At 39.6% G+C, this 14,805-nt stretch overlaps 1 protein-coding gene across 3 annotated transcripts in view; it reads right to left on the reverse strand.

The window, feature by feature from the left end:
* Positions 1–203: 203 nt before the first annotated feature.
* LOC115624658 (sterol regulatory element-binding protein cleavage-activating protein) overlaps positions 204–14,805 on the reverse strand; it is a 29,394-nt gene continuing 14,792 nt past the window's right edge. Inside the window, exons 2-7 of one of the 3 annotated variants that reach the window (XM_030519442.1) lie at positions 8,078–8,431; positions 7,825–8,008; positions 3,212–5,531; positions 1,007–1,206; positions 582–936; positions 204–521 (exon numbers count right to left, since the gene is read on the reverse strand). In XM_030519442.1, coding sequence (XP_030375302.1) covers positions 343–521; positions 582–936; positions 1,007–1,206; positions 3,212–5,531; positions 7,825–8,008; positions 8,078–8,431 — 3,592 coding nt within the window. In that variant the 3' untranslated portion in view covers positions 204–342. Of the gene's footprint in view, positions 522–581; positions 937–1,006; positions 1,207–3,211; positions 5,532–6,552; positions 6,607–7,824; positions 8,009–8,077; positions 8,432–14,805 lie in introns of those variants that run through there. The other 2 variants (XM_030519450.1, XM_030519459.1) reach the window with 2 other exon arrangements.

Below are 14,805 nucleotides of genomic sequence, written 5' to 3' on the forward strand. Positions count from 1 at the left end.
TTTTATAAAATTTCATTGGACTTCGGTTGTCATTGTGTGTCAGCCTACGTGTACAAGAAATAGTAGTTACTTTTATAATAGTTATATAAAATGCCGTAAATCACTATGGCTTTTACAAGTTTTATGTAATTCCGATTCTAGCCCAATTGTATATTTTTAACATAAAGTACATTAAATAAATGAATAAACAAGTTTTAAATAAGTATTTTCAAAAAGTTCGGTCATATTAAGGAAAAATTAAAATTACTTAAAATTAACGTTTAAAATAAATTCAAGCTTATTGGTTTGTCGTTCGCATAATGTGGAATAAAAGTATGCAACTATTTTTCGTTCATGAAACTGCTAGTTAGATTTATCAGACACGATCGGAAAACGGACGACGCGAATCTCATTGCCGTAGTCACAAACTATGGCATCACAGGCAAGCATCATTATTTTGGGACACAGCTGCATATTGGAAAAGTCCAATATTACTTCGCGTGCTGGCTGACCTGTCCGCACATCCCACACAATAAGCGATCCTAAAAATATATTTGTATACAAATCTGCGTAGAACAAGCACACTCAAAACTCATACGCACCTAGTTTGCTCGTAACCAACAGCGACGGTGTCAGCATTAACAAGCTCGAGTAAGCATTCGATATATTTATTGTAGTAAGTAGGTTACCCTGAAATCGTTCCCACACGCAAATTCGTTCGTCAGTTCCCAAAGAGATCACGTAGCTAGGCGCACAGGCAAGGCAGCTAATGGCGCCATCGTGCGCCCGAATATTGTACAAGCAGGCGCCTGTGGAGAGATCCCAAACGCAGAGAAGGCCATCCTGCGAGCCAGAGCCGCCGGTGCCAGGCTGCCAGTGATCAACAAACAGACAGGTAATTGGCCCACAGTGGCCATGAAGTGTGTACTCCACATCTGACTTACTTAGGCAATATACCTAAAACCAAAACAAAAAAGAAAACGTTTACAAAAGTAGCTAACCTAGTATCAATAAATACATTAGGAACCTTAAGCGTGTGGTCTTGGCTACCCGTAAAGACAATGTCGTTAGCCACCTGCATGCACGTGATGGGCTGCTGATGCGCCAAACGTACGCTCTGTAGCGAAATTTTCATCTCCTCCTTAGTCGTCTTACTTGCAGTCTCCTGATTGCGCTGTTGCTGCAACAAAAGACCCAAACTACCAGTTGAGCCCGTCCGCACATGTGCTGCAATGGAAGATGTAAATATTGTAATCAGTTCCAAGAATTACGAGAGTTGTGGGAAAAAATTTAATAGTCTGGGAGTTTGGTTATTTAAGCACACAAATGATAGTAGCTCTATACGACACGTCTCGTCATACTGATCTAAAATAAATATACATTATGATGACTGCTACTCCTCCTGTATGGGTACTCCACACAAATTTAATATAACATAAACGCTTTGCGCACAGGGTATGAAAAAAAAACTGAAAACAACTCACCACAACACAACTCTAACGTATTAATCATGCGAACAATACTATACATCAAAAGCGGTGGGTACGTAGTAGCTCTCTCGGCTCCCAGTGCTCTTTCCGTTATGTTTTGGTAGATCTGGCGCCATCTAGCAGACTGCCGAATGCGACCGGGCTTACAAAAACATATGTATGTATATGCAGTTGTCGCAAGCCAGGCGCACAAGAAGATTGATGCAAAAACGAAACACACGTAGTGCATGTGTCGTTGCTTGATTTTCAGTAGGATTTACTCATACAAGGGTTACTATTTATGTTTCGGGAATAGCAAATAATAACAAAAGTTTCATTATGAAAAGGGCTTTATTGTTTTTCAAAATATTCACCATGATGATCAATTCACTTTTTCATTCGTTCAAACCATTTTTCATAACAGTTTTTCCATTCCTCTTGACATATTTCCAAAACGTGGTTTTTAAACTCTTCAACTGCTTCTTCGGCGCTCGCAAATCGTTGACCACGCAGTTTTCCTTTGATATTCGAAAACAAGAAGAAGTCATTGGGTACCAAATCAGGACTGTAAGGAGAATGATTCATCAATTCGATGTTTTGACTACTCAAAATTTGACACGTGTGACGAGATCTGTGAGAGCTCCCATTGCTTAGCAGTGCTTCGAGCGCGAGCTTTTGTTGGATCTGGCTCGTCTTGGCACACCTACACAGGCGATTGCTGTTTTGTACCGGTTCATACGCACATATCCATGATTCGTCACCTGTCACGATTTTATACACGATTGAATTCACAATACCAGCGATATACTGTGGTTTTTGATGGTGCTTGATCGCCATCAAAAGAACTGAGTTTTTCGAAACATTCTTATTCAACGAAAACCATCTCTTTAAATTTCAACTCACTACGAAACGAATAGCACTTGTACATCTAAACGTTGTAAGGACGTTTCATACTTCACTATGGTAATGTTACTTTTGACATTTAGCAAGCAGTGTTTACCATTCCCGAAATATAAATAGTACCCCTCGTAACTCTACTGGTGATTTTTATACTCTGTACATAAAATGTAAAGAGTATATTAGGTTTGCGGGAGGTGAAAAATATAACAGGCAGCAGAAGGCGTGGCAGAGCCCACAAACTATATATATTCTTGATCAGCATAACAAGACGAGTCGATCTAGCCCTGTATTTCTGTCTGTTCGTATGAACACCTGGATCTTAGAGACTATAAGCTAGAGACACCAAATTTTGCACAAAGAAGCTTTATGTGCGCCCGCTACACGATTTTGTTTTATTTTTTTTACACTAGCATGCGTAGACACGCACACTATGTTAATGTGCAGTTATAAACCCTTTATGTGAGGAAGTAAAATCGTTTTTACTGTTTTTTGTTTTTAATTCTATAATTACTCGGGACACCCGACTTTAGCTTCTCCACTTGTTATTGTAGAGGTTGTTGTGGTGGTCCCACCGCTGCTCTTGATTATAGGTATCATTATGAGTTTAAAGCATATATGGCCCGCATTTCAGTAATTATAAATATACGATATTTTGAAGATCTTCAGGTATACTCGTATAGCCAAAGAGCGTACCTGTCCGTTATTTTATTTATTATATTATTATGTTCTCTATTATATATATTATTATATATTATTTAGTTATATTAGCCGTATAACCACTGCAAATTTAACGGTTTGAAGTGAAAAACAAAATATATATATATATATATATATATATAGCTAGGAATCTAGTCTTTACTCACTGCGTCTGTAGGCTGCTGTAAAGTTCCAGTCGATCTGTTTGCCTTTATAAAATGTTTCAAGGCGGTAAAAGTCCAGGCGTCCATTTAGGCGTGCAACAATAACACGATCGCCATTCAAATGTATATGTGTGATACCTTGGTTACGTTTGGATTCTTCCTGGTAGGCACATTTAAGAACACCAGCCGGTGACTCCCACAGCTCAACGCGTCCGTTGGCGCAGCCCACGGCAATGAGATTATCAAAATAGTCCAAACACCAGATGGGCGAGCAACGTAGGGATTGGGTATCTTCTGGTGTCTGTGCCAATTGGATTTCGTTACGATTTATCGATGTAAGCTGCTCTCCACTTCGTGCATCCCACACCTTAATTTGGCCCTTCAAGCAGCAGCTAATGATGTACGATCCATCAGAAACAAGGCACTCGATACGATGCTTGTGACCCACAATCTTTGTAGGCACACCCTCAAGTATCTGTTCGATTTGTTTGTGGCGTACCGTCGCCTCTGATTCATGCCAACTGGACCGCCACTCTGCGTAATTACGCGTGCAGATACAGCGATAAAATACAACCATTGTGTAACAGAGAACAAATATGCTGATACAGCAAAGTGTAATAGCAAAAAATATTTCCATTGGGCTCTTTGGAACAAGAGGCGTTCCGCCGAGCATTATAGTTGGGGACTCTCTTCGCTCATCATCATTGAAATCTAACGGATCGAGAGCAGCAGCAAAAGCCTTCCACTGAAAATTCTGCTGAACAACCTTCTCGTATGGATTGCGTACAAGCTTGGCCAAACTAGGAGTAATGACATGTGTCAGTTTAATTGTGGGCAACAAAGTGACATAGTGACCGCTCAACGAGATGTTGTATTGCTTCATAATGGTTGACCAGTGAAAGTTAGATAAGAAGAAATTTAACTCGAAATTTGGATAGCGTAAGCGTAACAGCTCCTCGATTGTATCATTAACGTTTTGCTGCGGTTCCAGCGGTGTGGGGTAACTACCTGAAGATGTGCTGCCGTCTGCCATCAGCTCGCCCGTTTTAAGAGAGTGGAAAAAGTTTTTTACAACACCACGTCCAGCCTGTAATTTGCGATGCAGCTCGTAGGCAGCATGCGTGGTGCTATTAGCTTGTATTGTAAACAACTGCTCCAGATAACCGGAATTGTACACAATCGAGCAGATCCATACACTCATCCAAACCATAAAGGCGCGCTGAAAGAAACGCGTACGGGCCCAGAAGTTAACTATTTTAATACGTTTGGGTATCCGCGGCTCCTGCGATAAGTGACCGTTAACAATTTGAGAACGATTGCTTACATCGGAGGTCGTAGCGACTTTTAAATCAGCAAAGCACAGCTTTGGATGTGACTGTGAGCGCTTAAAGGTTCCAGATACAAATGGCATCTGTGTCGAAGGTAAAGGCTGCGGTGAAAATCCACCTGTGGCATTGGGTGGGGAGCCAAAGAAATGAAAGTCATTCCGGGCGCCAGATAGTGTACAACTAAGCATAATTTTAGGAAGATGCTTGGCTTCTGTTGTGTATTCGGTGCGTTTGATGTTCATGGCTAAAATAGTTGAGAATAGTAACATCTGCAAAACAAAATCCGAGAGCAGCCCGACGATGGCAAATACGCAAAACTCTTGAATAACAGGTACAAAGGTGGCCAAACCAATTGTCAAGATGGTAATCTCTGTAAGCAGTGTCTTGGAGATGTGCCAACCCTCCTTGCTGAGAGCCTGGGCGACTCTAATTTTTACATCAAAGGTATTGTCAATAGACACTACACTCTTTGTTATAACCAAACTGTTTTCTAGGCCCACAAGAATCACCAAGTATGGGAAAATATCCTTTGATTGTAACGATATAGTTAAACCGAAAAAGAAGCAAAGTCCCAGAGACATAGCCAGGCTTCCAAGAGTAGTCAAAACACTGCACAGTGCAAGCACGATGCGCGATCTGAAAACGTCGATCTTGCGAACCGAGAAGTACACGTAAAAAAATACTAGCAAGAATGCCACTGATAGTGGCAAAAACTCCCAAATCTTTGTTTCACTTGGGTAGAAAATATACGTAATGGTACTCTCATTGATTACGGATTCCGGTTCTTCTACATCGGCATGAAGCGGAGGATAATATAGCAGCAGCTTCTCCTTCAGCGTTTCTAAATACTCCACATCATTTTGCTTAAGCATTAATGTAAGTGCATATTGAATAATGCGAGAGCGGGCACGTAGCGGGTATCGCTTAAATCCTGTATCTTGCATGGGTAACCCAAAGAGCATTTCTGCAGTGGAGACTTTAGATTTTTGAAGATTCTGTGAAAATAACCGGAAGAATTAAAAAATATATATGAGAAAACATAAATTGTAAAGTTTCAAAAATAAATAGGAAAGGATCGAGTCGCGGTGGCTGGTAAGCCTTTGAATAAACTTACGTAAATAAAACTGAAGGTGCAATTTTAATATTCTGTACATTAAATGTACAGGAGTATATTAGGTTTGCGGGAGGTGAAAAATGTAACAGGAGGTAGACCTTACAAGGTACATATATAGAAGTATATTTTTTTTATCTGAAAACCCGAGTGGATATAGCCATGTCCGTTGGTATGAGCGCAAGGATCTCAGAAGGTACAAGAGCTAGAATTACCAAACTTGGTATCCAGGTTCCTCTAAGCCCTAGGCAGGTCAAATATGTTTTTTTATATTCTGATACCCCTCCACTCCAGCGCTATTTGTGTTTTCTTTATAACTGCCGTAATTCTTGGAATTTCGAACAACAACAACAGCTGCAGGCAGAGCTTCGGCTGAGATTATTTTTATAACTTTCTTCATAAGTGATCTATCAAATTAGAAATTTCAAAATCATACATTTACAGTGAAACCTCTCTTGGCCGGATACTCACCGTCGACCAACTTTTGTCCGGCCAAGGGGAGTGTCCGGTTAAGAGGATACATCGACATTTTTATACCCTGTACCCAAAGGGTAAAAGGGTATATTAGTTTTGTGCGAGTGTACATGGTACACACAGAAGGAGGCGTGGCAAACCCCACAAAGTATATATATTATTGATCAGGATGACAAGCCGAGTCGATATAGCCATGTCCGTCTGTCTATATGAACGCAAGGATCTCAGAAAGTATAAGAGCTAGAATAACCAAACTTGGTATCAAGATTCTCCTGAGCCCGAGAAAAGACGAGTTTGTTCATTTTTCCAGATGCACCCCCCCATATCCCCCTATTCTCGATTTCGATAGTGCAACTTTCAATGACCTTTTTTATTTGTGGGTGATGATTGCACAAACATATTTATACTTTTTGAAAAGGCATTTTAATTACCTTTAATTTCATATCAACACATGCACACGTTTCACATAAAAAAACAATTTAAATAAGACAACTTCATAATACACGAAATATTTTTGACCATAATTAATTGGTACGGCAATATTATTTTTTTTTTAAATAAGACCGTAACAAAGTGAAATGTGAACATAAATTGTTAAACTAACCTTATATAAACAAGAGAGAACGCTACAGTCGAGCAAGCCCGACAGTAAAATAGCCACTCTCCACAAAAAAGAAAAATTAAACAAGAGAGAACGCTACAGTCGAGCAAGCCCGACAGTGTAATACCCTGTACCCAGGTAAACTTCCGTCACTGAGTTATATGCGCTCAAAGCAGCAGCAAAAAGAGGAAGAAGAAGAGCGATCTTGTTGCTGCAGTTTGGGGGGGTTGTACTGGGCAGAATTTGTTTCGCTAATAACTTTTCTTACAATTGACCGAATTAAATAAAATTTAACCAAAAGTAGATTGCATGTAGATTGCGTGTTTGGCTTATGTAGCTTTTGAAATGTGGACAGTATTGACGAAATTCTGTAGCGGGGGAAGGGGGGGGGGGGGGGGGGGGGGGGGAATTAAAAATATAAAATAAACTCGTCCTTTCTCGGACCTAGGAGAATCTGGATACCAACTTTGGTTATTCCAGCTTTTATAGTTTCTGAGATCCTCGCGTTCATCCAGACGGACAGACGGACGGACATGTCTAGATCGATTTCTCTCGTCATGCTGATCAAGAATATATATACTTTATGGGGTCGGAGATGCTTCCTTCCGTATGTTACATACTTTGCACAAACCTAATATACCCTTTTTACCCTACGGGTACAGGGTATAAAAAAAATTACGTAAAGGGTGTATAATTGCACATTTACATAGCAATTGCGTCTGTGTGAGTGTATGTATGCCTATTCGCATCTATTCGTATCTGTGTAAACATGTGTGCAGTCAACCAAAGCACCAGCATCAACAGCCGCAGGCAGCGCTGCAGCAGCAAATATATTTATGGCTATAACTTCTTGTTAAATCGGTCTATCATAGTGAAACTTGGCATACGGACACATAATAACTAACTGGGGGCATTTGCAAAATTTTAGTTCGAAATTCCAAGAATATATACTCAGTTGAAGCAGGCGAACATTGATTAAGAGAACCACATTGTTTAAAAACATTTATAAAGACACGGAGCTGTCATAATGATCAAGCGTTATAACAGATGTCACATACTCAATCGTCTCGAATTAACCTACTTTGCTAAAAATGCAACTTACATGATACTGAAATATTGTGCTCAATATGTTCGTGTCATGTGTAAAGTTTTGGATATTTTGTGCCCACAAATTCGCCGGAGAGAGCAGCAAACAACCGTACTCAGGGAAGATTAGCTCCTGCTGTTGCTGCACGTTTCGCTTTACATTCTCCACATGCAAACAGGTATGCTCCAAAGTGCGTTGGCTAAAAAAAAATTTGTAAATTTGTGAAATTATGAGTATTTTAGGTGGACTAAATTCTAAATAATTTTACTTCTCGCTACTTTGATGATTGCGCACAATTTCAAGCAATTTAAAAACTTCATAAAGCGGCGCACGAAATGCATCCATTAGCTGCATATCATCGCTCCAAGGTAAAACACTAGCCCGCAGTGTTATCTGTTGAACGTAGAGCGCCGGCCTACTTTGCGCCCATGGAAGTGGTTCAAATGGCACATTAGTTTGATGATCCGCATTACTGTTCTTCTGGGTCTGTGAAAGGATGTGGACCGTTCGATTCGGTTCAGAAGAAAATTGAGTTTCATCAAAAAGTGAGAATCGGCCTCCATAGGGCAGAACAATCTTAGTAGGAATGGTTCCAGGAAGAGGTATATTTATGAGTGGATAGCTATGAAGAAAGAAACATTCAAGAAAAAATTTCATGAAAGGATCTGTCAAATTTTTTTTTCATAAATATTTTACTTATATTATGTTATCATTCCTTAGGAGTCTCAACTCACAATAAGTTTTCAATTCTTATATGAAATATTTCAACCACTTTAATAATAGATACCCTTAAATAGATGCTGGGCTGGCAATTAAGCTTTATCAATATTTGCATGGAATTTTGACTATTTTGGTTATTTTCAGTGATCAGATGTTAAGGTCATTATGAATACTTCTACTACTTATGTTTTTCTTTCCATGTCATTCTCTTTGTCTCTCTACTTATGCCGACTGTCATTTCCTAAACAGGGCTGCTGTATAACAGGGCTACTGTATAATATGCTACCACTCCTACATGTAAGTACCTTCATTATCATAATTATTTCTTCTACTCTCTAAAGAATATTATAAAATATATATATTTTGCAGCTTATCTTTTATTAAAAACGTGAATTGAGCGCAAACATGGATAAGTAAACTTCCACGCCACGAAGCACCTCAGCGGGCATGGCTGTTTCAGGAGCTACCTCTGTCGGTTTGGGCACATTTTCTTCGAGTGCCCCAGATTCGTACGGAGGGAGCTCGAAAGCTGCGTGGGAACTTCCATCTTGGTGAATAATGTTGTGGGTCTGTTGCTTCGGAGCAAGCAGGAGTTGGACGCAACCAGCCGCTTTGCTCTTGACGTTATGGGAGATCTTCGAAAACTGGATAGGGAGCTAAGGCAGTGCTAGCATAATAAAGGATGTCAGAGCCCGTGCGACGTATTGCTTCGCGGCCACCCCGTACTGGAATCGATAATTATCGCTCTATTTATTCCAAAAAACTATAACTGGCTAGCATAGTAAGTAATAAATACAGATAACTTAAAAAAAATTTGAAATCGATCGGACAAAATTTATAACACATACTTTTCATTTGAAAACAAGAATGGAATGCTACCCTGTACCCACCAAGAAGAAAACAAGAGAGAACGCTACAGTCGAGCAAGCCTGGCACTAAATTAAAAAAATGAAAAATTAAAAAAAATCAAAAGAAGAAGACGCAAACGAAGTAGTAAACAACAATAGCGGAGGAGGAAGAGCATTTGAAGCCGCTCGTGATAACATAGGGATCAGTTATTTTTGGGTAGGGGTCAACTTGACATTAATTAGTGGCTAAGTGAATTCGAGGATGTTGCGATCACTGTTGCGTTGGACGACTTCCAAAAATATGTTTATGCTAAAAAATTATTAGGTGGAGCTGCAAAAATATTTGTTATAGGGCTGACAGGCGTGTAAAGTCGGCGTAAGCTGCAGTCAATGTTAAAGGAGGAGTTTAGAAAGCAAATTTGCGCGACGGACGTGCACAAGTTATTAAGACACAGACAGAAACATAACACTGAGACTCTGATGGAATACTTATATAGCGTGATAGAAATAGGAAAAGATGAGGAGAACTTATAGATGGAATACAGGATAGTCGCATCAACAAGTCATGTTTATATCGAGCCAGAACAATTAAGGAACTAAAATTGGAAATATAAGTGATGAGAAAATAAGGAGCTCAAACAAAGACAAATTTTCATTTAAATAGGGAACGAATTTTGTCAAGAAAGGCCTAGAGGATATAACAAAGAAAGCATCCAGGGAGGCAAGCGCTGTTTTCGATGCAACATTGCAAACAATTGTAACGAACGAAGGGTGTGCTTTATCTATAACTAGCAGGTCTTGTCTGTCTTTGCTGGCTCAGTATTTGTGGTTACAATTATACGTTTATTTACTATATGATATTTCCTTCCGACACTCTCTTAAGTTTCTAAAAAGGAAAAGAATGAATGAAAAGATTCCTCCTCCGACGCACCCTGCGAGTTTTGAGCCGTCAGTAAAAACCATTTATGGCGTTGTTTCTCAAGTGGGGGAGGTGGTCCCATTCTAGACGAGTAGGTATTCTAACCGTGCAGTGCCTGGCAAAGGTGACCACCGGCATGTGATAATCCGTGTGGGCCGGAACCCCCGGATGAAGATGAAGTATTTATGCGTGCCCATTCGCAGAGTTTTTCCATGTTAAGGATTCCATAAGCCTCAGGGCTGTATTAGCGGCTATTTCTTGCCCTATGATGTGCAGGGGAGGTACATCCAAAATTATGTTAAATGCATCATTTGGAGTTTTACCTAGTACCGGCCACCATACTATGATTCAATACAGTAGTATGGGTTGCACTATCGCCGAATATATCCAGTGCTCTAGCCGGGGTGAGAATTCCCATCTGGTGCCAATTGCCTTTTTACACGCGTAAAGGCCGTTCGTGGCCTTCTTCACCCGTACGCGGATATTATCCTGCCATAACAGTTTTCTGTCCTGGATAACTCCCAAGTACTTAGCATTGTTGCTAAAAGTTAAACCCACCCCGATTATCGTTGGCGCAGTAAGTTCCAGAATTTTGTACAAGCTCTGTTTCAGAGGGATTTACCCCTAGGCCGGTAGAGGATGCCCAGTTTGAGAGTGCAGTTTCCATCAGGTTGCACAATACAAGATTTGAGACATCCCAAAAGCGATTTCTGTGGCTCCCATAATCCCAAACCCAAAGTGGACAATTTTTCTTAGTTTGCAACGATTTACTCAATTTTATGTTAATACTGCAATTTTCAGGTTAATATGTTATGACTACGCCTTTTCTGGGCATTCCAACCAATGACCACACAACATATAGATGAGTTATTTCATACAACGAAAACGTCCCATCCAAATTGTGAGCGACAGCTCCTTTTGGCTATGAGCCGAATGGTAGCTGTCGCACTTCGGCTGAGCCGACTAGAAGCTTTCGCATTCGTGCTCTCTGTGAGCGAATATCAATTCATAAATAAATAAAAATTAATTAGGTAATTAAAGTAAATTAGAAGACATTTTTTTGTTCAGTTTTAACAGCATACATTTACATCACGTGCTTATTCGTGTTTATATGCGTGTATGTATGCAGCACAAAGTTGAACCAAAGCAGCAACAACAACAAAAGCTGCGGGCAGCTATTTTATTTATGGCTACAACTTTCTTCACAATTGACCTATCATGATGAAACTTGGCACACGGATACATTAGTACTAGCTGGATGTACCTACTAAAATTAATTTCAAAATTCCAAGAATTACGGAATTTATAAAAACAAACAAAAATTGCGGGGGAGTGGGGGGGTGTATCAGAATAGTTCTATCTCTTGTGCCTTCTGAGATCCTTGCGCTCATACAGACAGACGGACACAAACTAGTATAGCCTTTCACCCTTTGGGTACAGGCTATAAAAATTTGATCGATTTTACCTCTTCTGGTATTCGAACTCACGTAAAGGGTGTACAATTGCGTCTATGTGAGTGTACGTATTTTTATGCTCGTATATTCGTGTCTGTGTGAACATATTTGCAGTCAACCAAAGCACCAGCATCAATAACAGCCGCGGGCAGCGCTTGAGCAGCGCTGCAGCGGCAAATATATTTATGGCTATAACTTCTTGTTAAATCGGTCTATCATGATGAAACATAGCATACGGACACATAATTACTAACTGGGGGTATTTGCAAAATTTTAGTTCGAAATTCAAAGAATTACGGGAGTTACGATTTGCATGGGAGAGAGGAGGGAGTGAAATTCCAAAATACACCTTTTCTACGTATTCACATAAGGCATCTGGGACTAATTTGGTGTTCCTAGGTCTTATAGTCTCCGAGATATAGGCCATTATCCGAATGGAAAATCAAAAAAATAAAACAAACTCGTATAGAATACACACATAACGCATCTTTGTGCAAAATTTGGTGTCTCTATCTCTTATAGTCTCTGAGATCCAGGTGTTCATACGGACGTACAGACAGACAGACAGGGCTAGATCGACTCCGTCTTGTCACGCTGATCAAGAATATATATACTTTGTGGGGTCTGCCACGCCTCCTTTTGCCTGTTACATTTTTCAACTCCCGCAAACCTAATATACTCTTGCACATTTAATGTACAGAGTATAATTACAAATCGATCGACACCGTGATTAATATTGAAGACATTTAAATTCACTAAGCCCTTCTGGACGGCCGCCACATGAATTGACGGTAAAATCCGAATTGCAATCATGCTTTTGAGAAATTAAAGCCTTCCAAGCATGTGCAATGGGACGAGGCTGCTTATTAAGGAATTGCAGGACAATTTAAGTGTAGGAACTATTATGAACGCCCAGCAACTGGTCAACTAGCTCAAATAACGAGGATACCGATGATCCCATTTGATCGTTATATGGCTTCGATTTCCGGTAGTTCCATGACCAAGCCCTCGAATTAGTAGAACCGACATACGAAAGCAATGTTTTACGGTATGTTAACCATCACGGCTCGGAGCTTCCGATAATCAATTTATTTTGCTACCACAAAATAAAACATCAAACATCTTTTACAGAGAACATCTGACCTAATAAAGAATAACAAACAAGATAGAACGCTACAGTCGAGCAAGCCCGACAGTAAAATAGCCTGTACTCTCCACAAAAAGGAAAAATTAAAAAAAAAAATTAAATTATTAAAAAAAATGAATGAATGAATTAATTAAAATAATTAATTAAATTAAATTAGAGTACATGTTTATGTTCAGTTTTAACAGCATACATTAACATCACGTACCTATGCGTGTTTATATGCGTGTATGTATGCAGCACAAAGTTGAACAAAAGCAGCAACAACAACAACAGCTGCGGGCAGCGCTGCCGACAGAGCTGCAGGCAGCGCATGAGCAGCGATTTTACTTATGGCTATAACTTTCTTCAGAATTGACCTATCATGATGAAATTTGGCACATGGACACATTAGTACTAACTGGATGTACCTACCAAAATGATTTCAAAATTCCGAGAATTACGGAAGTTATAAGAAACAAGAAAGGAATGCTAAAGTCGAGCAGGCTCAACTCTTAAATACCCTGTACCACCCCACAAAAAAGTAATTAAATTAATTAATTAATTTAATTTAATTAATTAACTAAATTAATTTAATTAATTAACTAAATTAAACATAAAATATTCCATGCATGCATACATACATTTACATTTACATCAGAATCGTGCCTTATGCGTGTTTGTGTACTTGTACATATGTATGTATGTGTGCATTGGGCCTGGTTATATGGCTATAACTTTCTTTCCGATCATTCTATCATAATGAGACTTGGTATACGGTTATATAATAACTAACCTAATGTGACTACCAAATTTTAGTTCAAAATTCCAAGAATTACGGGAGTTATAGAAAATCGTTAATAGGGGGGGAGTGGGGGGGTGGATCAGAAAAAATGAACAAACTCGTCCTTTCTCGGTCTCAGGAGAATCTGTATACCAAGTTTGATTATTCTAGCTCTTATACTTTCGGAGATCCTTGCGTTCATACAGACAGACAGACGGACAGACAGACGGACAGACGGACATGGCTATATCGACTCGGCTTGCCATGCTGATCAAGAATATATATACTTTGTGGGGTCTACCAAGCCTCCTTCTGTGTGTTCCATGTGCACTCGCACAAAACTAATATACCCTTGTACCCTTTGGGTACAGGGTATAAAAACACGAATTGCGGGGGAGTGGGGGGGGTGCATCGAAAAAAACTCAAACTCGTACTTTCTCGGTCTTAGTCAAGTTTGGTTATTCTAGCTCTTATACTTTCTGAGATTCTTGCGTTCATACGGACAGACAGACGGACGGACGGACAAGGCTATATCCACTCGGCTTCTCATCCTGATCAAGAATATATATACTTTGTGGGGTCTGCCACGCCTCCTTCTGTGTGTTACATACATGCGCACAAAACTAGTATAGCCTTTCACCCTTTGGGTACAGGCTATAAAAAGCACATATTAGTGTGATTGCATATTCACTACCATTTTCAGACTTTGGTAAGGGGCCAATTGTGTCGACCATTACTCTGTCTGGTGACTCTGTATAAGGGGTCTGTTAAAGGGGTCTTAGTGTGCTTTGTTTTTATTTATGAAAAATTTATCAGCTCACAATTTTTCATTTACTTGGCGGTAATCTATTACTATCTCTTTGCGTCAGAATCCGGTAAGGATTTCTTTGGAACTAATAACAAAGGGCTATTATATTCAGATACAGACGGCTCAACTATACCGTCCCCAATAAACTTGTCTACCTGCCTCACTATCTCCTCTCGATGACTTTGTGGAATTCTGTAATTCTTAATATATACTGGCTCATCGTCCTTTAATCTCAGCTTTTTGGTTCACTCTCCAATTCAAATATACATATCTGTATATCCAGCGCTTAACTCCAAAAGTGAATCCTTAAAAAGTGACGGGCAATTCTTCCTCAATTTAG

The sequence above is a fragment of the Scaptodrosophila lebanonensis genome, unplaced genomic scaffold (assembly GCF_003285725.1).
Source record: "Scaptodrosophila lebanonensis strain 11010-0011.00,11010-0021.00 unplaced genomic scaffold, SlebRS2 tig00000001-arrow-pilon, whole genome shotgun sequence".
Classification (NCBI taxonomy): Eukaryota; Metazoa; Arthropoda; class Insecta; order Diptera; family Drosophilidae; genus Scaptodrosophila; species Scaptodrosophila lebanonensis.